The sequence below is a fragment of the Sander vitreus genome, chromosome 15, assembly GCF_031162955.1.
Source record: "Sander vitreus isolate 19-12246 chromosome 15, sanVit1, whole genome shotgun sequence".
Classification (NCBI taxonomy): domain Eukaryota; kingdom Metazoa; phylum Chordata; class Actinopteri; order Perciformes; family Percidae; genus Sander; species Sander vitreus.
Window position 1 is genome coordinate 18,608,614 of NC_135869.1, and position 25,351 is coordinate 18,633,964.

Sequence of the window (25,351 nt, forward strand, 5' to 3'; positions counted from 1 at the left end):
CTCTTCCACTGACCTGTGTGTGACCGGTTGTGTATCTTGAGGTTCTCCAGGCGTGAGAAGCTCTTGTTGCAGGTGGGACAGCGATGGGGCTTCTCGTTAGTGTGAGTGCGGATGTGGATGAGCATCTTGTACCTGCAGCCACACAAAAAATAAGTTCCTCTTGAATTCTCCCCTGACATGTACACTTTAAACTACTCTCTAAATTACCCAAAGTGTATTATTTCCTCACCGAGCATTAAAACCCCTCCCTTTGCGAGCACAGCCCTCCCAGTGGCAGCAGTACCCAGAATCCTTCTCAGGCTTCACATGGAAGTCGTTGACATGGTCCACCAGGTCTTGTAGGGAGTCAAAGAGCAGATGACACTAGAGGAGTGAAAAATATTCAGCATTTCAAATGAATTGTGATGATAAAGCTATTATGAGCTGATCCTAGTTTGGCTACAACAGGATCATAAAATGGGTTGTCTTACCTTCTTCCAATGGCAGGCCAGTTGTTCATCCGCTGAGAGGTCAGGAGAGGCTCTCTTGTCGCTCATCTGGCCAATGAACATGGAGGATGGCAGGTGAAGTCCCGCCCCAGCTCCGATTGGCATGAAAAACTGAAAAGCCTGTGAAATGTGAGAATTCTGTTAAACAGAAAAAGAGGAAGAAAAAAAAGCAACAGGGTTATCAATCCACTGCACACATAAAAAAGAAGCATGTAAGGGACTGTCCGTTATTTATTTAAGGGGCCACTGGAGGAGTTTTGGGACCTTTAGCCAAAAAAGGCATGACCCTCCCCCAACAATTTATCAATACAGTCTATACTGGTTTGCAGTTGGCAAAATATACAGATTTCCATTGTTTTTTTCTTTTTACAGCTATGACATATGAGACTAAACCTCTGCATTCTGATCTGACGCATCACACTCCTCTGTTATGGTGTGGTGGCCATTTCAGTAGATTTACTCACTAACATTGTTGTGGAAACAAAATAAGCATGGCAACTAAATGCGCACTTCCTGCATTACTGCATTACTTCAAATACTAAGTTACTCCTCTAGTAAACTAGTATTCACATGAAATAAAACAATAAAATATTGAGACCATTCAGCAAGGCACTCTGGGTAATATTCAACACGCAAACTGGTTGCTATGGACTCGTCACTAGGCTTCCTCCACTTCGCCGTTTAAACAAAGTGGAATAAACGTATAAAAGTCCAAATCTACACAAAACCCGCAATCAATTAGTAAGCTGACATCAAATGTGGCATTTAGGAAACCTTTATTGCAACCTTGGCACAGTAAGATGTCCAGACATAGTGCAACAGTCATTTGGTTAATGTGTAACAAAGAATTTCTAATAAGGGAAGAAGTTCCACTCCCTCGTTACTTCCGGCTTCTGAACTGGTTGCAGTTCCACCAGAGTTCCATATAGGGGGCGCTCACAGGCCAGTGCAGAATGAATGGGACTCTATGGAGCTATACCCCTCAAAAACTTTTCTCAGGATATCATTTTTTGTCTAGTAATTTGAATGTTGCATTCGAAAGGGGAGGCTAAGAAAATACACACTGCTGGGTGTTAGATTTTTTTAAAGTGGCTTTTTTGTTCTAAAAATCCTTTTAAAATGTCAGTGAAGTCATACACATATATGGCAGAGATACTGCTTCACGGCAAGCTCTGAGTCGCTTCCTTTGTTCTCTCGAAGCATCGACAACACAGCTGACAGGTTAGGCTCTCCCTGTTAATACGCGTGCTAGAAAGAGGTTTGCTAATGTTTTAAAGACCACGCCGAAATATTCACTCTGACATTCTGGTTCTGCTTTGGATGCCGTCAAGCGGGATCGCCGATGTAATCAGTCCTTCACTGACCAATCAGCATTCATTAGCAGAATGCTAGCGTGTTATGGGCAACAACGACTCAACCTGTAAGAAATCGAAAGGACACAAGTACTCGTTCATTCAACTTTTGACCTATAATCCATGTTGAACTTGCAAAAACTACAATCAAATCTGAGATTTCTCAACGACAATCAGGCGAAAGAGACAAATTTAGCCGTCTAGCTCCATAGAGTCCCATTCATTTAGCACTGGACCGCGATCACCCCCAGTGGAACTCTGGTGGAACTGCAACCAAATTCGGTACAATGGGGCTGAATAGGGAGTGAACAGGCTCTCCGTAGACGGGCTTTGTGTGTAATGTGATGTGCTTCAAGAAAATACAGCTGGCCTGAGAAAAATAGTATAAAAAAAACAAGAAAATAAAATGGTGGGTGCATTATAAGGCCAAAACTGCCTGTGTAACCGGTGGTATGATCTCCGATACTGTGATAGCACTGTCTACATGGCATACTAATAAAAGAATAGACCCTCAACTTGATGGCACAAACAGGCACTGATGGCCTCACTGAGAAAACTGACAAAGACAAAAGAATTTCTTGGTCAGTGGAGTAAAGAACTGCCGATCTTCATCTCTTTTTTCAAAAATCCACTCCACTTTTTCTCTTGTAGTCACCCGCTGCATGCTACTAATCCCTCCTAACATCCCTGAGCTCGGCATGAAAGCTGCATAATTGCTGGGGCTAAACACACACACACACACACACACACACACACACACACACACACACACACACACACACACAAACAAACACAGAAAACACAGAGGAAATAAATATAAGGGACACATAAATCTGAGATTAGAGAAGCACAGAGAAAATTAGGGTACAAATGGATCACAATCCTGTGTTTGTCTCATCTTTAGCTTTGTCTAAAATATATATGTGCCAATTTTCATGAAATGAGACAAATTCACAAATTCCTGCACTGAGCTCTGCCCCTGCATGCAAAACTATTTGAGCTGATTTGCGAGACGCTGTAGGGAAGAGAACATGTGAGTATGAGTGTGTGCAGCTGTATTTCTATAAGAAGCTCTTTTTGTGTGTGTGTGTGTGTGTGTGTGTGTGTGTGTGTGTGTGTGTGTGTGCGTATGAGAGAAAGAGAGAGTAAGGGGGGGGCAGAAAGCGTCCTATCTGTGTCCACTGGGGATAAGTAAAGTGTAGATTGTGTGTAACGGTGTGCAATTCAATTGAGAGGGAATTGAATTAGGCGGCATGAGGTATGCATGGCTGTACCTTGTCTTAAATTTGATTACACATGTACACACATACACACAGGCACATACCAGTGGGGTCACTGAGTGCAAGTTGTGCAGACAGAGGCACTTGTTGGGGACACAAGAGGTGTTTGATAAGAGCTATCCCCTCTCTCTCACAAGCACATACAAGCCTACCAACCCTTGCATAGCCTGATTCCCTTATCGAGAGTGTGACACAACCCAATGTTGTTTCTGACTTGCTGACCCCAGCAGGCTGAGTCACTAGCCGCTGTAGACAGGAAAGTGTTGGCCACTCACTACTGCATTGAAAGCCAGTGTTTTTTTTTTTCAACAACTCAGAGGAACGAAGAGAAGGGAAACAATAGAGATAGTGGAGTGCAAAATCACACCTGTACTGGTGCGTAGGTCTGTATGTGTGTGTGTGTGTGTGTGTGTGTGTGTTTAAGTCATACCCACCCCTGAAGGGATGTAGTTGCCGTTGGTCATTTCTGGAGAGCTGGGGGTGTGGCGGGAGGAGGGAGACATGCTCAGGTCCACTGCAGGGGGGGTGGGGGTGGGGGTGGGGGTGTCTGTCCGATCATGAGGGACCACCTGCACACCTGAGAAAACATACACACACCTGTTAAGATGACCTAAACAATGTGCTTCATGCAACATGTTATCATTCTAACTGTGAATACGTTAGCCTGCTCGGACCACCACTGTGCCTAAAGACAGCCTAACAGAGCTGCTATCATGACTTATTTTGTTGTTACCTACCTGTGTGCGGAGATGCTGGCGAGGCGGGCTCTATGACTGCGGTGCCATCATCTGCCATGCGGAGCTGGCGGGTTCGCTTGGGGTGCAGCGGAGAGAGGGGGGGAGAGCGCACCCCTCTGTCCCGTCCATTGGCCCGCCGAGGGAGCTTCAGGTCCAGGGGCTCGTCCAGGGACAGCATGACCACAACCCGCCGACCTCCCACCTGCACAAACAGTCCCAGAGGGGCAGAGTTAGGCCGAGTGAGGCCAATGAAGGATAGCTTGGTTTTCATATAACCACACAGACAATTGCTGCATTCCAATGTGAGACAGTGACAGACAGATTCTCACACAGGCAATATTTCCCACGTGAGTGTTGTTGAAAGTATCTCACATTCCACAATCACACTGGGTAAGAAATACTCTCCAGCAATGGTAAACTGACCACAATCGTAAACTGAAACACTGAGCAAGCCAAAGAAAAACAAACACACACACACACACACACACACACACACACACACACACACACACACACACACACACAGATCTGAGTGATCCCCTCCTCTTCTTCCATGCTGACCTTTACTCACACACTCTTCCTGAGGAATTTCTACAATCCAATCCAGATGGTCACCCTCACCGCCAGCCCTGCTTAACCCCACCCCTCGGCCAGTCACTGGCCCTTGCACCCTGTCACATCACCCCCACTCCGGCCCCCATAGTGTGCAACTTCAGACCCCATGGACCTTTGAGACCCACCAGCAACCCCCCCGGCCTTCAAGTCCATCTGCACCTACTCCATCCACTTCCTCCCTCCTCTAAACACACTGACCTCTGGACCCAGCCTGAGGGTTTATCTAGCTGTTATTTTGAGTTCTAGTTGTAGTCGTCCTCTGCCACCAGATTGACCCAGCGTCACTGTGTTGTACCATGCAAAGAATTTAGCAAATACCTACATCTAACCTAGAAATGAACCCCATTAGTCAAATGAGTTGAGTTTAAATCATATTTGGGGCATTAACAACAATCATAAAAGGTTAATAATATTCAGCAAAACCTCCAGAAGAAATCATGTAAGTATAGACATTTACACAAGCCACACCCTTTTAACTTAAACGTCAAATGCGGAGTCTATTCCTCTTTATCCAGCATGTACTGCTATATGGTGCTAGTACAGTACTGCTGGTTTAAAGCCAAACTCTCAATTCAATGTGTTAGGGTTCACTGATCCTTGTCACCAGGCTCACACACACACACACACACACACACACACACACACACACACACACACACACACACACTAACATATCCTCAAAGCATTTTCCATCTACACATGCACATACAGTAGCAGGGAGAAGTAATTAATCACACTGTAATTTCAACAAATTCACCCTCTTCTTCCTCCCTCTCCCTCACACACACATGCCGACACACACTCACAGAAGCTGCGGTTGGTAGTGAATGGTGGGCTTTGAGAGCGACTGGCCAGGGGCCACATGAGAAGCCCTTGTGTCTGGGAGGCATGAAGCAGAGAGGTCACCAGGTTCACCAGCCCAACCAGGGATGGCCACCAGCTCACGCACACACACTCGTACACGCAGCCAGAGGGGGTGTAAAGACTCAATCAGTCATAGGTAAGAGGATGATGATACACAACCATGTACTGATTCAAACAGAAGACCATACTGTATGAACATGCACACAGAGCAGCATTATGGCATTATCAGTGAGATCTTTCTGTGTTGATGCTCACATGCACATAGAGAAACATATTAGGAAAAAATGCCTTGGATGGATTTTATCTGATTATAGACCATACTTGCAAGCACATGACCCACTGGTCCATCTTGATCTTGACTTCAGGTTTCAAAATTACATTGGAATTGCTTTAAGAAGGGATCTCAGTATAGAGAGGAGGATTGATTAGAGCAAACAATAACTCTTTCATACTCTAATGCCGCTTTCTCACTGCATGGTACGGCTCGACTCACTCTTTTTTTTGGCAAAAGTTGTGGATAGTACCTGATACCTTTTTTAGTACCATCTTGGTCAAGGTTCCAAGTGAGCTGAGCCGATACTAGAAGGAAAAGTTAAAACACTGCAGACCACTGATTGGTCAGATATAACCGTCCCTAGCGCAACACACGCACAAACCAATAGCCAAGCTACCGTTAATAGCTACTACAATTTTCATTTATTCACTCGACCCAGATTATTTATTTTTTTAATGGCAGCCCGCAAAACTATGCTGTACACTATGCCGTAGAATTGACAAAGTGCAAATGATCCTCTGTTTGGTTGCCGATGAAAGGATTTAGCTAACGTCGTGTTGAAGATAATGTCACAGCAGTTTGACGCGTTATCGATATGCCAGCTACAAATCCCGTCCGAGGGGTACTATCTGCAGTGGAAAGGGAAAAAATAACTGGTACCAAAAAAGTTAGTCCAGTAGAGTAGTCGTACCATACAAAAAAGAACAAATGTGAACACATCCTTTAAATAATTTTGACATGAAACAGCTAGGCCCACTTGAGTTTACACGGGCTCATGGGGGTATGTGTCCTTTCTTTACAATGTCGCCATCATCCTCAATTCATTATACCCTGACACATAATACATGGATTGTTTCCAGCAGTTAAACCCAAGACAATTGTGTAACGATAAAAAAGTATTACTGGCAGTTGTTCTAATGATCATTTTAACCATATAGTTATGTTATGTGGGCAAACACTGCCATTAGCTGTGAAAATAAACATCTTTAGATCTGTCAGAGTGGATATGATCCTCATGTAGAACGAGCTGCGGTTATTACCACATCTCTGTTTCTCTCTCTCTGAATTGGGTGGGTATGACTAATTTACTGTAACTTCTGCCACACAGCCTGCCAAGACTTTTGGCTTTATTGTTTAGCTAAAGTAGCCGGAAAATTGCCTGTCATCTACTTTAATCGAGTGAAAGCCCTTACCCCGAGGCACAGACCAAGAATCATCTTAACCTTTTTATAAATCCTACTCCGAGTCCTATCAATTGTGGGGACAAACAGAAAACTGGCCTCCCATCAGTGCTATAATCCACACTATTAAACCTGATGAGAAACAGATTGGAAACTTTGGGATCCATATAACTCTGGAATATAAATCACTTTGGCACCTCAAATCATGTGATACTACAGCTCTCACTGTGAGACTAGTAGAGAGACACTACAGGGGTCTCCACACACAAAAGCTCTTCTCAGGCAGCTGCTCCACGTGCAAACCATTACTAAACCTCCGTAATGGATTGTGTAGCCAATTTATTAAAAATGTGTAATTTCCCTTATATAATAAAGAGCATTGTTGGTACCATTCAGCTTGTTGTAGAAGGAGAAATAGCAGATTAAATTAGCAGTATGCTGCAATAGAGCAGTCATTTTAGTAAGTAATTTATTAGTGTTTCAAATATTTGTTCCTTTTAATTCCAAGTAAGTATGTATGTTAGTGAAAAGTATTTCAGTTATTTCCAAGGTTACGTTATCTTTCTAACTGACCTGTTCACTTCAACAAAAATAAAAAGGTAAATCAATTTATCCACTAGTCCACTGACAGAAAATGAATAGTCAACAATTAATCAATCAATCAATCAATCAATCAATCAATCCACTTAATTTTCAAGCAAAATGTGAAGATTTCCAAACTTTCTTTGTCTATTTTTGGACATTTTATAGGCCAAACAGTTAATGGATTAATCTAGAAAATAATCCCCGGATTAAATGATGAAGAAGATAATCGTTAATTGCGGCCATACAGCATATTAACACTTCTTCTAATACATTTTACAAGAAAAATAACATTGACCATTAGTACAATTATTTCATTTTATAGAGGGTGTTGAGCATGAATTAAGGAAAAATGTACATTTTAAGATTTAGTTCATCACTACATGTACCAACGTTTTTAAATTGGGCAATTTAAACTAGAGAGGGTTAAATAATATTCAACTTAAAGCCACTAGAACAATTTGAAATTTAGTTCATGGATGGATGTGTTAAGGTCAAAAACAGATTGGCTTTGAAATTAGTTTGGGTTATCCATAAATGTTAACTAATGAAGTGGAATTGTAATCTGTTGCCATTAAAAAATGGGCAGTCAACCTTTTTACCCATTACTGGGTAAAGATGAAAGATTGCATTTACTAAAGAATATTCTGAATATATATATATATATATATATATATATGTTATTTATGGCCATTTATATTTCTCCTGTAATGTTTGTATTAATTTAGAGTAACTTCATTTTCTCAGAAAAGGATGTTGATAATGTTGATTTGTATACACGGTATCTATAGTGATTCATTAGTCACAACTGGAAACAGCCTCAGACACACCACCAGGATAAAGGCAAGGTAGCTAAAAACGTCGGTGAACAAAGCATGGTGAAAAAGAGTTGCATGTTTTAATTTTGATGGACTTGCATGAAAGCTCACACTGGTCTGCAGCTCTTTGTGTGTGTTGCAAAGAAACAGACATGACAAACAACCTCTCTTGAACTTCCGAGTAACGCAACAGGTCATAAGATATCTACAATACCTGCTGCACACAAGGCAGTCCATACCGCGCTAATGTGCTCCCAGTAGAGTCGGGCCAGTGAAGCTTCTGGTGAATCAGTCTCCAATGCTGGATTTCACCTCAACCCACCCTCATGAATATTTCTTGGTGGAGACCGGCTGGGAAGTGACTCACAGCGTGTGGATCTTGGACTGAAGTTACGGGATCTCGACTACATCCTCCAAATAGCCACGGTCACTGAGAGGGGGTTTTGGGGAAACGTGAGACAAAGAGAAAGGGCGACATAGAGAAAGAACGATACAGTGAAGGAAGGAGTATGGTGTTGGCTTGATATGCAAGTGTGTGTGTGTGTGTGTGTGTGTGTGTGTGTGTGTGTGTGTGTGTGTGTGTGTGTGTGTGTGTGTGTGTGTAAAGCTCAGTGGCGGATGGCTGTGAAGTTTGTGGAAGGGGTGTTGGCTGGCCCCCATGTAGACTTCCTTGCTCAGCCGTGGGGTCGACAGTCTCTCTGAAAGGCAGCATTGTCCCTTCTCTGGGCCCTCTCTCTCTCTCTCTCTAGCAGAGTAAACAAGCAGAGAGAGAGAGAGGAGAGGAGGGATGACCGAAGGGGCCACAGCGAGGATATACGAGGGTGAGGATGAAGGGAGGAGGAAGTGGCGGAGGAAAAGGAGTCCTGAAAGAGAGGTTTGTGTGTGTCCTCATAAGCAACCCCCGTCACCTATTCCCCTGTATAACCCTTTTCCACCCGAGTCCCACATCCACCCACTGCAAACCACCCTTTGATGCGGTGTGTGTACGTTCGGAGGTGAACATGGGTCGAGGTTGGAGGGTGTGGGAGTTGGCCGATGGGTGAGGTAGCACAGGGGGGGGGCATCAGGTCAAAGGAGGGCTATGTGTTTCAACACCTCCATACTCCGAGGTTGGGCTCACACGGATCAGAGCTGACCTTTCACCCTGCTCTGACCGATTGATCTTTAGCCTGATCTGATATGAGGAGGATCGTGTATCGGCTCAGTCTGCTCCATCTAATGTGCAAAAACGAGAGCCAACATAAAGCATCAGAGAGTATCAAAGCTGTGCAGTATAAGATGATTATGTTACAGGGTATGAAATCGTATTGTGTAATATTTTATTTTCTGAGGGTTTCAGAGAGTGAGAGAATCTGAGAGACTGTGTGTGTGTGTGTGTGTGTGTGTGTGCATGTTTTGTGTGGCCCCCTCTGAGGTTGGCTGTAACTTAATCTGCCTCCTGCTGTGACCCTGGGAGGTGGTCTGCAGGAGGTAAGCCATCTCTCCCCAGGGCGCTTTGCTTTCTCTTTTTCATTTTCACACACAAAAACACAGAACGCAGAGAGAGAGAGAAAGTACATGGTAGGAATGTCTTACAACATATGGTATTGATGTGACGGTCACTTTAACATGTTGTTTTTTAAAAACACTAAACAATCATGCTGTGATAAAACTTTACTTGCAGGAAGAAGCAATTCCTGTATATCTTGATATGCTAAGATTTTCGGCATTTTAGGCCTTTATTTGTGACAGGAAAGCTTTTGTGACAAGCAAGACATGACAGGGGAGAGAGAGGGGGAATGACATGAAGCAAAGGGCCACAGGTCGGAACCCACGGCTGCTGCGTCAAGGACTGAGCCTCTCTATATGGGCGCCCGCTCTACCAGGTGAGCTACCCAGGCGACAATACCCAGTCATCACTAAATGAATACAATTTAGTTAGTTAATCAACTGAGATAGCAGCAAAAATACAAAAAAGAAATCGCAATACTATTGCACGGTTTACCATTTTATTTCCTTATACTGACATGTCTGAAGAAACAAGCCTTCACCGCAGCACCATAAGAGAGAGTTATAGAGACTTAGACACTACTTACTTATAAAGAGTAAGTATTCATCCACATGTGTATGGGGAGGTACTAACTATCAACTCTCAGACCAACATAGTGCACAATTGATAAACCTTTGTTTGTGCTGTCAATAGGCCATCACGTGTTACCTGGCATGCCCTTGTGACCAGTGGTGTAGTGGAGGGTATACACAGGTACACAGGGTATATATACGCTTTTCCTGGCAGTTTACAGTAAACCCACCTATCAGCCAAAAAGCCATTGGAATATATAGGAGAGAATACTGAACAAGAATTTGCAGTAAAGTTTTTTTTATTTTCAACTGTTAAATGTCCTGCTCACTATATAGGTTGGCCATTATTCTTTAATAGCCACATTTAAAGGGTCCATATAAAAATATATATATTTTTTTAAGATCAATTTTTTTATTGGTTTTAGATTTTTAAACATACAGAACAGACAAACACAACTGAACAACAACAACAACCCTCTCCCACCCCCCACCCTCTGCAGTCTCGAGGAAAACAAAAACAAACAAACAAAAACAGAAATCACATCTTGCCTAGTCGCTCTCCTCTAATTCTTGTGGCGCTGAGGTCATTAGGACTGATACTTGTGCTACTGCGTTTTTCCATTGGTCTATAGTCGATGATTTGGCTTTGTTAATCCTTGCTGTAGAGAGCTCAAGCATAACTTTGTCCAGAAAATATGCCAACCACAGTTTTATACAAAGCGAGTGGGAGGGGGGGGGAGCCAGCGCTGAGCTCTCATTTTCTTGGTTGATCCGGCTAGCCAAATTTTCTTCTGTCTTCCAAGTAGGTGTAATTTAGAGTCATCATTAAGTAACAAAACAATCGGGTCAGTAGGAATTCGACATCCTATCACATCAGATATTATTGATGTTGTTTTATTCCAAAACTCATGCACCTGTTCACACTCCCAGACCATGTGCAGTGGTCCAGGGTTGGTTCCAGTTTGTTCAATAAAAAATATTTATGTAATATGTTTATGTTAAAAAATAAATAGTTACTCAAATATCAATATGCGTAACAAAAATAAACTCAAGTCAAGTACTTTCAAAAGTTTTCTATGATATTCTAGGATTAATATACTGTAACTATAGTTATAGTAGATATTGTGGACTTGTAGCCCGATCAATCATTAGCTCTTCTCGATTTCAGGGCTGGAACTTGATTCAAAGGATATAGGTGACCAAATGAATACAATCAATCCCCCAAAGCAATACCTGCTATCATTTTAAAACTCTAGTTGTACTCTAACATTGTAGTGACCACATTTCATGAACTGAACGTAAGCAACTCTGTTTCTTAAATATGTTTACATTAGGTTTTGTAATTCTGGGGTTTAGCAGTGTTGTGTAAAGATCTGCAGTTGCAGCATTAGTCATGTCTAGACCTGCTACTTTTTTCCATCCACCAGGTGGGGAGGAAAGGGTCAAAGGTGACAGATTGAGGCATGGGTGTGGTGGGAACTCTGACCCCCGACATTTGGGTTTTACATCTGTAACTGGGGCCAAGGAGGAATAAACAACATGGCACGTAAGTGATCATAGTGTTTGTACACTTTAAAGTAAAGCAATTCCTATTTACAATTTTTCTTTGGATTTACATATCAAAGTCAGGTGAGATTAGTCAGACAAGGTTCCACACATTATCCCTAACAATGAAAAAGACAAGGTGAGACGGGTTAATATCCAGATATGATGTAGTATGTTTGTTACTGGTTTGAAGACACAAGAAAACAGGCCCAAAAGTGGTCCCTCCTCTGCTCCCACTTCTGTCATTGCTGACGTTTCTTGAGGTAATAGCCGCAAGTGACCCCACCTCCGCTGACACATACACATTCAACCCGCAGCCCCCGCATACGCCCTCCACCCTTCCACCCCTGATGGATCACTCAACACACAAACACACACAGCTGAGAAATTCTTTTTTTTTCTTGCATCTGTCCTCCTCAGCCAGCCGCCTCCTCAGACAGGAAACCTCAGTTTCCACTCCTCCTCCTCCTCTGGGCCTCTCATTCCCTCTTTCTCTTTCTTTTTATCCCTCTATTCTCTGCTTTTGTTTTTCCCTTACGTGCTCTGCTTCCTCTTTCAGTTTGTTTTTCTCTTCCACTTCTCATTCTTCTCTCACCTACTGTAATCCCTATCTGGCCTAAATCGTGCATTAATTGCCAGATTATTTCCTCTACTCACACAATTTCTACAAGATACATGTAAAAAAAGATAAATTCAAGTTTCACTTAGTGAGTTTTCTCTTACTGTTAATGTAAACCTCTCCCCCTTCTTCTTAACACTGTTGCAAAAAAGCACACAGGATGGTACACAGGATTATGTAATAGCAGCAAGCATAGAGCCACTGGGGAAGGGGAGGAAAAAGACAAGTTATTGGAGCACTGGAGTCACAACAGCTGCAATACAGAGACAGAGTGACGTGTGTTCACATGCTTTAACCCACGGAGAAATAAGCACAACATTGCCATTTGATCTTTTAGGGTTTTTAAAAAGAGAATAAGAATATATAAAAAGAGTGTGAGCATGCAAAAGCAAGTGATAAGCAAAGGAGGAGAGGAAGGGAAAATCTGAGGCGACACATGAGACAGGGGAGAAAGGTGCGAGTTAGGGAAGGAGGAAAGAAATAAGGGAGGAATAGACGGATTGAAGGAGGGAGAGAGTGCAACAGGAAGCTTCTCAGTGAGCTACCGATGGCCTCCAGCCAGAGCGTTCAGACACTGAAGAATTCCAGGCAGAGGGAAGGCTGGGAGGGAAGGCTGGGAGGGAGGGAGGAGGGCGGGTCACACTTGCAGTTTGTTGTCAAAGGGGACTGTTTCATGAGTAAGGAAGAGCATACGCTTAAAGCAATATCTCTCTGTGGTTGAACATTAACATTTCTGTTAGGATGCAAACTTTGGTATGAATAGTCTGACATCAGCTTTCCATGATTTGCAAACTTTTGGTTATGAATTATGAAGTCTATATCTTTGACGTTCCACTTCCGGGATTGCTCCGTTGCCGCCAGAAAATCCGCCAGATTTCACTCATTTAGGCTGGATATCCGTTGCCTTGGGCTTCCTTTGTGTTGGCATTTTAAACTCTGGTCGATTTATGAAGACTATGGTTAACATTCTCTCAGATCTCTGCAGGGTAAATCCAGACAGCTAGTTAGACTATCTGTCCAATCTGAGTTTTCTGTTTCATGACTAAAACAACTTTTAAACGTGCACGTTTCACTAAAACAAGTTCCTTCCGAGCCTCTTTTGCAGTGGCACCGTGGCTTTTCACCGGTTTAAAGAAATGCCAATAAACCAGAGCACGTTTTCCTCACGTCCTCATCACCGAATGCTGTGTGGAGTAGCCAGACTCCTCTAGCGCGCTTTGGAGGAGGGTCTGGCAAAGCGAGATTATGAATTATGGGACAGGTAAATTGGAATTGGCCTGTACATTTTTACTCAATTAGGATTTTCAAAAACTCTAAATACTAAGTTAAAAAAATAAACAAGTTGCAGAAGACAGCATGGTTCAATATCAGAATAAAGAATTGTGATGTCATGCAGCTAGATCTGAAACAACTAGTGGATTCATTGATTAGTTAATCCAAACAAAAAACTGACTATAGTCATAATCAATTAATTGTTTAAGTTATGTATCAAGCAAAAATGCCATACATTTAATGGTTCTAGCTTCTCTTTAGCTTTTGGACTGTTGGACAAAACAAGACATTTAAGTTGTCACCTTAGGCTCTGGGGAATTGTAACGGACATTTTTGACAATTTTCTGACATTTCATAGACCACAAATCGATTAATTCAGACAACAATTGTCTGATAATAATGAAAATAATCAGTAGGTGCAGCCCTACTGCAACATATGTATTATGTAGTAACGTTATTGACCTACATGCATACTGGCAAATAAAAACATACATTTTAAACCCTACCTTTATGCAAAACACTATAAAGAATACGCTACTGGTCAGAGATTTGATATTAATGGCAGAGCAGAGTGATATAGACATTAGAGGGAGATTGTGAGTGGTACATTTGTATTTGAGAGAAAGCCCTACCACCAGACTTTCTATATTAATAGCATCCAGACAGACCTGACAACAGAACAGCAATTATACTTAGTCTGCCATATAGCATATAGTGAGATTAGGCCATGAATGATCAATAAACACCCATCTGACTGAGACTTCACATTGTGTCATTAAGCCTTATGACCTGCTCAACCCGGGATCATCACACAACACAGTGACCTGACTTGACTCTTGGTGGGGTGAGGATGGGCTGAATTTCAATGGGAAACAGATGAATATAATGATACTTGCATTTGTGAATAAGAATTTGACTTTTGACATGCAAAACTCTTGAGATTTTTTTTTCATCCTGTAATTTTTTTTGAAGGGGACAGTGCGCAAATATCATTAGAAAATCTGTTCTGCAATAAAAGCAAGCAACCCAACTAATTTTGACAGAACAAATGAAAAGAAAAGAGGGGGGGGGAGAAGCTTCACATTGGCATGAGGCTAGGAAACTTCCCCCAAGCCACAGTCAATTTATTAGACTCCCTAGTAGCTGCTGTATGACGGGAACAGTATGTGATTGAGGGGCCACGTGTAGCAACATATGTTTTGATTCCCTGGTTGGTTTTTTACCCACCTACTCCCATTTAAAATCAGATATGTTTTTTTTAAAGATTATTTTCTTGGGCTTTTCCGCCTTTAATGAATAAGACAGCTAGGTGAGAGAGAGGGAAGACATGCAGGAAATCATCACCAATCAGATTTGAACCCTGGACCTCTGTGTCAAGGCCTAAACCTCTATGTTTATGTGTGCCTGCTCTACCCACTGAGCCAAGCCGGCCACAACTGAAACTGTTTTAATACTATACTATAGCAATCAGCGCTAAACAGATAACCCTCTAGGGGACCATGACTCAGAGTGTTCAAGCAGTAAACCTTACCAACACTTGTGCTTAAGGCACTTCACCATCGCATGACGGTACTGTATAGCTTTGAAGAGCGGTGAGTAATCTTACAATAACGTGGGACATTTCACAAGATAGTGGATTCGTAGCGCAGCAAAAGGGCAGCGGGGCAACCAATGAACGCAGCAGGAGGCCTCCCACCATCCGTGAGAGGAGAAGAGGAGAAGAGAAGAAGAGGAGAGAAGTATGTGTTTGTCTTTGCACTCAGGAGATTTGATCGACATCCCCACCTTGGATTACTTTGACCTCCCATTAACTCTGCTGGGCGTCTCTACCTCCTGCAGTCCACTGAATGCATTTTCTCCAGCTCCTCACTCCTCTCTCATCTTTGCTCTGCCATTCCATATAAACAAAAACTTGCATGATCTCCCTCAGCGCTTTTCCCTCTCGACTTCCTCCTCACTTCCTCAGGCTATATCCCCATCGTCTGTCATCGCTCTCTCCTCTTCCTCTCCTCCATCAACCCCTCTCATGTCTCTTTCTCTCTCTCTACTGTTCTCTCCCCCCATTTTCAGTCCATTCCTGTGGCCTCTCCCCACAGGCAGTGATGCAATCCTCCGACTCCTGAGCGCAATCACAGGGTCTGGAGTTGGCTCGCCAGCCAAAGCAGGGGCGTCACTACACCACGCTCAGTAGGAAAGCAACAGGAGAGGTGTGTGTGTGTGTGTGTGTGTGTGTGTGTGTGTGTGTGTGTGTGTGTGTGTGTGTGTGTGTGTGTGTGTGTGTGGTTGGGGGGGGTGAAAAGAAAGAAAGAAATGAAGCCAATGACAGAGGGAGGAAAAACTCTGTCTGAGGCTGTTAGAGTTGGTGGTGGATGACAGAGGAAAAAGTAGAGTGATAAAAGTTAACAGCTCTCTTTTACAGTTTGTGCATTTTCACAACTAAACTTGGGGTAAACATGTTTTTGTTTTATGTGCATGTGGTGAGGGGGCTATTTTGACTCTTTTGTTTTCTGGAAAATGAATGGATTTGATTCTGCAGGATCAAGCAGTACAACATCCCAGCTCGTTGCCCTCTCATCAGCCCACTAACCAGCTGTGTCCATTTTGCTAGGTTTGCTGGATAGGGTCTGTGTTTCGGAAGTGATGGTTCTTTGCTACTCCCACACTAAATGCTGTCAATCCAGCTGACTCACACCAACATTAGCATCATTCTAACAGTTAGACTGGCAGTATGAAATTCAAGTAATGTTTGTGGAGGTTTAACATTGTCAGAGCTGGCATTTTAACAGGTCTATACTTTTCCCAAACAAAAACTTCCTTTTCTCCATATTTCTTTGATGGGGCAGTGTACATGACATGTGTTACCACTGTGGGTATACTGTATAATAGCTATGCTAAGCCCTGTAGAGATGCATGCATGCAAAGAGTGATCTTATCAAACACAGTGCACTTAGATGGAAGGGAAGGATATAGCATTTAAATGCTGAAACTTACTAAGCTTATGTGCAGATGTGCATGTATACATTTACAAGTACATACAAGTTCTGAAGTCCTTACACTGGCTTCATGTGCACCAAATAATAGATTTCAAATACTCCTGCTAGTTTATAAATCGGTTTAGGTTTAGGACCAATTTACCTTTCGAATCTGCTACTAAACTATGAGCCGCAGAGATCTTTAAGATCATCAGGGACAGGTCTGCTTGCCATCCCCAGAGTCAGAACAAAAAAAAGGGAGAAGCTGCATTCAGTTTCTATGGTCCACATATCTGGAACAAACTTCCGGTAAACTGTAGGTCGGCACCTAATCTCAGCTCTTTTAAATCAAGGCTGAAGACCTTTTTTTTTAACACTGCCTTTTGTTAATTCATTGAACTCCATTTTGAATTTATGCTTGTATTTAATCTACTTTTAATTGTTTTTAATTTTGTATTTATTGTTTTTTTTTGTATTAACTGCTTTCATTTTGTTATCAATTTGTATTAATTTTTGACTGTGTTGTAATGTTTTATGTAAAGCACTTTGAATTGCATTGCTGCTGAACTGTGCTATACAAATACAATTGCCTTGCCTTGCACATGCCACACACACACATTTACCCCTGGTTTGCCAGCTTAGAGGCAGACCTCCCCTAAAGGCGGCAGAAATGAGCACAAGGTCAGATTAGGAATGCAAAGCGCTGGCACCTGCCTAAATCTTTAAAATACCAGGCTCCCTCAGCACACACACAAACAAAAGGACACTCCCTAAATCTTAGGGCAGGGTTTTTAAACCTCTCAAGAAATGGCTTCAGCCAAAAACAAGGTACACAGATATACACCCCAAAACTATATCACTGAATAACCAGCACAACTTCAAGCTTCCCTTCAAAGCATAACTGAATGTACAAAGCAGCTGCGGTTGAACTCAACAGGAGATGTCTGTTATATTCCCTCACTGGTGAAAACCCAGCACCAGTTCTAAGCCATTGGGTAGGAGGGATTGGGAGGAAGTCCAGAAATCTCTCTTTCTTTCTCTCCCCCTCTCTCCCACACAGTTAACAGCAAGCTGAGGGCAGCTTAATAGGGGTGACATGCATATGGAAACTGTGGTACGATAAGCAGCAAACCCAGGGTATATTTCAGCACCAGTTGCTGGGCCAATGTGGTCTATCCTTCCAATGACAAGTTTAAGGATCAGGGAAAGAGGTATGGAAACATTAAGTATATGCGCACATAAACACACTGACTGCACAGCCCCTTATGTACAGCCATACAGACTATGCACACACACACACACACACACACACACACACACACACACACACACACACACACACACACACACACACACACACACACACACACACACACAGCATGCTGGCTGTGTGTTGTAGAGTTCAGACCAGTTCAGAGTGCTGTGGTACAGGGAGGGGTGTGCCTGTCTTACAGTCATTTCCTGGACGGGAATATTATGGCACCACACGCATGCGAAACAAACCCCTTTCGTCTTTACACAGTGACCCCAGCCACTTTCATTTGCTTGCAACTCAATGAGCCAACCGTAAGCAGTGAACTCCCTGGGAAGCAAGTCTTCTTATTCAATAGCCAAAGTAATATGATCCCAACAACAGCTTTATGCAACACAGCCTCCGGGAGGCTGGGGGCAACACATGGGGTGGGGTGGTGGTTGCTCTCTTTATCACTGTGTGGTGTTGCTGAGGCCTGTCAGTCTACGGTGTTGTAACTTTTGTACTTCTTTACCCCAGAATTTCTGGCCACTCCTTGTCCCTGGATAGGGATTGGTGACACCTGTGCACCAGCCATGCTGAACAGAGGAGAGCCAGATGTGTTTTGGACAGGGAGTGTTATGTACAGAGAGAAGGGGGAGGGCATGGGCTAAGCTTCCAAAACCAAAGTATATTGAATGGGGAAGAAAACAGGAAGAGGGAGAAATACAAAACAGCAGAGAGCAATTAGCAGACAAAGTGACGTGATGTGTGTTTGTGCGTTGAGGGCAAACACAATCTGCAGGGCGATCAAGGAGCTCCTGCTTCTTTAAATTTGGGTGTGCCCCCCATACTGTCTGCTATACCTTCATTTCAGCCCTTCTACCTCCCTCGCCATGATCTCACATACTGTAGATCATGTACTGCAGTGTTGTCTTTTACTTGTGAGGATGTGCCAACTTAACGGCAGCCCTGTGTTCTCCCTTCTCACATTAGTGGCCTGTTTTCTCTTTGTAACCCTCCTACCCATGACAAGGTCAATATGACAGTCTTTTCTCTCCTCTCTTTTCTCCCTCCCTCTCCTTTTCTCTCTGTATTTCTGTGTTCTAGCTCAACTAAGTGACAGGCTCCACCCTACAGCTTTTATCGTTTGCAGCTCCATCCAAGAGAGAGGAACAGAAAAGGAGAGCAGAGAGACAGATGCAAAGGGACAGATGGAGGGCGAGTGAGATGGCGACAGACAGAGTTGAGCATAATGCTGTAAAATGGAGTAGCACCAAACTCTTGATTTAAATGTGTTGGCATGTGTGCGATCTGTTGGAAACAAGCTTCAGAAATATCTGGAGCTGTTTCCTCTTTTGAGTTGGCGAAACACTCTGAACAGCAAAGGCTGATAAATGTATGGACAAACGCAATCGTACAGTATATCGGCAGCGTTGGAAAGAATGAGCCTAAGAGAGGATCTTAATTAGTGTTGAAGGTCAAGGCTTTATCTGTGCTCTTACACACTTCTTCTGTCCTGAATCAATACTGACATTTAGAATCAATTAAGAAATAGCCAAGCTCACCATGAGTGACAGCATCATTTATTGAGAGCCGAGCAAACAAGGAGCAAGGGCATTTAAAAGCAATCGGACGCAGTAAAAGAGAGAGACGGGCTGTGTTAATGTTAGCTGTGTTAATGTTAGTGATCGTTATTCAAGATGGCCACCGGAAGTCAATTATTAAAACTTGTGCAACCAAATAAAAGCAGTGACGCTATTTCATAAGGAGGTATCTGAGGTCAGAATAAGTCTTTATTTCACAAAATGTAACCTTAAACTTAAAACATTTCCATAAGGCTCCCCTCATAAGAAAAACAGCCACGGTACATATGAATTAAATAAGTGCTGGCAACTTCTCCACAACACCACAGAGAAGGTAAACACTTACAGGCCAAACTTTTTTTTTCTCCCTCTCCCTCTCTCTCATTTACTGCATGTATAAGATGGAGAAGGTCTTATGTAATGTAAGCGTCACTTATGAAGCTGGGGGCTCATGGAAAGTGGGAGACAAAAAGGGACGAAGGAAAAGAGGGAGCAGAGTAAAAAAGGAGGAGATGGAGTCCCAGGGAGTCGGGGATGGAGGGAAGGAGGGGGTGAGGGGGGCAAAGTCTGGAAGCTAGCTGACAGGACTGGATATGCCCAGACAGGGAGCCGGGCCCAGGCCCAGACTTGAGAGCCTTATTTGAGCCTCACAAATGCCTCAACTGTCTCTCCCTCATCTCCTTTAAAAACACCATCTCTCCCTTCTCAGTAAGTTATTCCTCAACTGTACTTAAAGGCAGAGCCCCTTTTGTCCGACTTCTCCCTTTCTTTTCTCTTCAAACAAGCAAACACATACATACCTTAGTCAAACTGAACTGCTGTAGTGTTATTGAGGGTATACTGGAGAATCCAGGGTGTTGGCCAAGCACGTAAATAATAATACAAACCAGCTGTGTCTCCACTTAAACTGCATTGCTGTGAGCATATTACTGTACAACTCACAGCTCCTTGAACTGAGCTCCTAGATATCTAAAACTCCAACTATATCCAAGTTTGCTATTACCTATAAGTTAAATATTAAAGTATGTTGGTGGAAAACCAAAATGGAATTTATAAAAACAGGCTTTGCTCTAGTCTATTCCTTTCACTCGTTCTCTGACAGCTCCTTTACATTGCTGTTATTCTTTCAAGTTTGGCGTTACTCCTGTATTCTTCCTTTAACTTTTCCTCATCAAGTGTGCCCTGCCCCAGACATAGTCTGCGTATTGTCTGAAGAGCTCTGCGAGTTGAAATTCTCTCACGATAGAAACACTGAGCAGGGAGCGCAGAAGGAGCATTAAAGAGAATGAGAAGAGGTAGGGTGGGGTAGCTGGAGTAAGGCACTGAGTTGTCTGTGTTTATTTTGGAAATGCAGGCCTGCAGACTTGTAACAGAGGAACTGACCCCTAAACTTCCCCGTGGCAGATCCTCGCAGAAAGAGCAAGAGTGCTGTGCTCGTTTGGGATGTCCCACACAGGTGATTTTATAAGGAGTAAACCATACATTCCCAGAGGGGGCATTTTAACCCACCCTGGGGATCCAAGAATGGTCTGCTCCAGGAGGAAACAGTGAGGCCGTGAGGTGATTAGTGGTTACAGTTTAACTGAAGAAAAATGCACGCTCCACGAGCCCAGCCAGCCACGGAGCAAAGCGGTATGCACTGGTCTCCTTAAGTTTGCAAGTTAGTGTGAGTCAAGCTCTGTATCCGCTCGGTCTATTCTTAATGTATGGGTCCTGGAGTCTGGCCGTCACCCCACATAGACAAATCACACTGCAGCACTCCAAAGTATGAGTGTGTCACCTTCAATTCTGCACATATGGCAATGATTAGAGATAAAGTATTTTGTGGGAGTCATTCGCTGTCATTATCAAGTTTACCTTTAGGTCAGCCATTGAATCAGCTCTGTTTCTATTTAGATTTTAATGAGTGATATTGATGACTTCAGCCTTTTGGATCATATGAAATCCACTGCTTTACCATACAGCCAATATTAGCTGCAAAATAACCAATAATTTGCCAAATTATATAAGGAGATAAAGTTAGTAATAATCTTAGTAATAGTAGGTGGATTGTGAACCAGAATGATAGTAATCTGTTGATATTGTGACAGAAGAATGTATACTGAAAAACAAATCATTCATGTTGACATGAACATTGCGACACATACAAGCTATTATAATTTTCTATGGTATGTTAAAAGACTTTATCCAAATCTGACCATGGATACCATATCATACACCACATCCTCTCTCTAGCTCATTTCACTGAAGGGACACATTGCTTCATCTGTCTACATCATGCATCTCCTCTGACATTTTCAGCCCAATCAAAGGTCAAGAGCTGGGATGTGCAACTCCATTCAACATGACATAACTCAATGTTAGTCATATTTCATATGCACCATAACGGATGAATCAGAAATTGTTTGATTAGGAATCGGGTTGCAGAGTAGTGTAACCACAGAAAGGACATATCTGTCATGGGGATCTAAAATAAAGTGTATCTAATCCCTGTGGAGATAAATGCAAGTGTGTGTCAGGTGCCTTGTTTTCACTGCATGCTGCCTCATTCACTGACCACTATAATCCTCCCTCCCCTGCTGCTGAGTTGCCATTCAGCTTGACAGTAATCCCCAGTAGCTATGAAACCCCACTATGATATCAATTCAAACACTCACACTGACTCTCTCACTGTAGTTTGTACCACTTACATTCCACCTAATTACTGACAGCAGTCCTCGTCCTCCTCAGAATTTTTTTTCCTCCATTGGAAAACATTATTTAAGTCGCCCTACAAAAGGCCGACAACACTGTGAAAAACAAAACCTACCTTGGATTTCAGATGAGAGTTTATTTGTGATACCATACTCGCAATGTAAGAATCAACTGAACGTGCTTCTTTTTACATCAGATGCGGTATACTTTTATTAGCCTGGTTTAAGTACAAGTGCACTGTGGGTTCCCACCATCCCTCTATCACATGCCTTGTGGTTGTTCCCTGACGCAGGAATATGCCATTAGGGTCCACCTTTTCCACCATAAAGCAGCTGCCTTACCCTCACATGGTTTGGGACCTCAAGGGAATGATGTCACACAGTTGTGTTGTAGGGCAAAATCTTAAGGCACGGGAAAATTGGGGCGGTAACTACTGTATACTCGTGATTTGATTTTAGAGACTGGCAAGGTGGAAAGCCTTTATATCTTCTTGTATACTAATTGCAGCAGATGAAGCAAGTTGGTGACGAACTCTGACCAAAGCTCTGTGCAAGCTGTTGCACCCAGCAGCTGTCCACGTATCTACAGTACATCTGGCCAAGCATGCAATCAGGATAAGAAAATGTACAGCAAAAAAGGCTGCCTACACAAACATCCTGAGAGTGTGGAATGCCACCACAGGGATGCACAGCTGGACCCCAGCGGACATCTGGGTTTATGGTGGCAGTGACTAAGTGCTGTGTAAGAGAGGTATCGCTTGAACAACCAGTGTGCTGGTGGTGATAGATGCCTCTCCGTCTGGCCCAAGTAGTTCTGTCAGATGAATGTTATGGTTGACCTACAGCTGAACTGATCATCAGCTGATTGGATAAACAATGCGGTGAGCAGACTGTGGATGTGAGGAGCACCTGTGCTCACAGTTCAGAGAGGGGTTATGGATTAAATAGCAGGGGCCTGGAAGAGGGAGGGAGGAGAGGGATTCAAAGTCCTCGCTCTGCACAAAGCCTGTGCGGCCTCTTCCGCTGCTCCTCTTCCCCACATACTTTGAGGCAGGTCCAGTGGGCCCATAGCCTGACCTCCTCCAGTCTCATATAATATCTGTCTGACAGTTCCTCTCATGCACCTACCCACGCATGATATTGTTCATACAGTCCCTCACAGTCACCTTGGAAATATACAGCCATCCTACTCTGATCCAAAATGCAACTGCAGCCCCCTGAGTGTGCCTCGATCTGCATTGTGGCCTAATGCTTTTTAATGATCAGGCCTTATTCCACTCCAGCATGGGGCTTGTTAGGTCTGCCTTGGCAGGGCTTGGCTCTTTCCCCTGGCGTCTTCTAGAACAATGGGCCAATGGGAGGCAGCCAATGGGGAGAAGGTCCATCCCAAACCCAGTCCCAGTGTGCACACAATTAGGCTTAGGGACAGTGGAATTGCTTAATTGGAGGAAAATAGCTCTTTATCTAGGCCTCTGCCTGTGCTCATGCTTGCCCCCTGCACTACATGCTTGGCCTCAACTAACATTACCTAGTGTGTGAACCACACTGAAAAGAGGTTATTAAGCATAAATAACTCATGGTAGGCTACAGTCATGTAGAAATATATTTGCTGTTGAGACCAGGAACTTAATGACATGAATTAATAGCATAACATTTTGTCTTTCACAAGGAAAATACAAAATAATGAGAGAATTAACATTATTTTTTATTCGTGGGTCTTTACCTCATGTGGTGGTCACAGTTTTATTTACCAATACATCACTGTTTTAAGTGAATGTCAGCAGTTTGTAGACGTTGAACTCTTTATCAGATGTTGTGACAGAACATCACAGAGCTCAGGACAAGCCTGCATCTTGCACAACAGCTGGCTGAACTGTGATGTACGCCCCTATATAGGGCAGGATTTGTGATACTGCTCTAAAAATGTCTCAGGGTTGATGAGGGGGATGCTAGTTTAAAATAGAGGATGCAGACAGGCGGAAAAAGGTCGCTCCCATGTTGAAATAGGTACTGACACAGTGCGTAAATGGCACAAACGCCGGTAAAGGCACGTTCGCCACTACCGTCCTTTAATATGACAGTGTGTAGTCCAGGCTGCAGGATATGGGCGCACCGCTGGAGAGTCTCTGAAAATAGGTCACTACCCTGTTTGAACTCGTGCATTTGTTTAAACTGTAGCACCACACTCAGACCAAAGTGGAAACACATGACAACAGACCCAACATACAGGACTGACATGCACGAAAGGGTCGCTCCTGGCTTACCTTAAAGGGAAAATGCCGTGGATATGGCCGAGATATCGCCGACTTGGCCCCCTTCTTCCCGGTGCAAACTTCGCACGCAAAGTCCTATGGCTCAGGCGGCGTCGGTGTCAAATGACTCCTCGTCAATTTGTCGCTTCTTTTTCAATAAACACGAAATACAGAGCTGATACGTCTTGAAAAAAATATCTAGGTGTCTGGAGAGGCGGTCCGTTCCAAGACCATTGTCGGGATCTTTGTAAGCATGGGAAAAATCAAACAAGCTCAAACGCAGCGTATGTGACAGCTGGTTGTTTAAATAAAGACTAATCTATGGAATGGCAGCCTTGTCTGTTGCCGTGGGATGATATATTCTGCATGTTATCATGCCACTGGAAACCCGTCAAAAAGTGTAAACACCCAAATCCGTAACCTTAACTGTTACCGCTGTGGGGAAAAAAAATGAAGACCACTGGCTGTGTTGTGCATCAAAAACGCATAGATGATTTCTTCCTAAATTCAAGCGCGTCGCTTAATGGCAACGCTGGTCAAGTGGGGGTTTCCTTTGGGTGGTCGAGGTTCTCCTGACGGGGTGGGACTGGAGGGGCAGTTCAGACCAGAGGGATGGCACGGAGTGGTGGGTAGGGTGGATAGGGCGGGTTGGCGGAGAGGTGTGGGGTAGAGGGGGAGGATCGTCTCCTTCTTCTTCCTCGGTGCTTTTCCAGATGCCGGGGTGAAGCTGTTTGCTTTGTTTTCTCGCAGTTATCCTCGTGTCTCTTCTGCTTTTCAATTCTTTTTATTCTCTGAGGTACTCAAGGAGACGCTGAGTGTTGGTGGTAGTCTCCCCCAAGACCGTCTGAAGCGCACAGAGAGCCGCCCGGAGCCCAGCCAGCCCGTCAGGACCAGCCCAGAGTCTGCCAGCTCAGCGCATGCTTACTGCT

General features: G+C 43.5%; 1 protein-coding gene across 1 annotated transcript in view; it reads right to left on the reverse strand.

Moving 5' to 3' along the window:
- glis2b (GLIS family zinc finger 2b) overlaps positions 1-25,351 on the reverse strand; it is a 30,726-nt gene extending 5,375 nt beyond the window's left edge. The window contains exons 1-6 of the mRNA XM_078269714.1: positions 24,435-25,351; positions 3,858-4,059; positions 3,555-3,697; positions 471-626; positions 230-363; positions 14-132 (exon numbers count right to left, since the gene is read on the reverse strand). Coding sequence (XP_078125840.1) covers positions 14-132; positions 230-363; positions 471-626; positions 3,555-3,697; positions 3,858-4,035 — 730 coding nt within the window. The 5' untranslated portion in view covers positions 4,036-4,059; positions 24,435-25,351. The remainder of the gene's footprint in view (positions 1-13; positions 133-229; positions 364-470; positions 627-3,554; positions 3,698-3,857; positions 4,060-24,434) is intronic.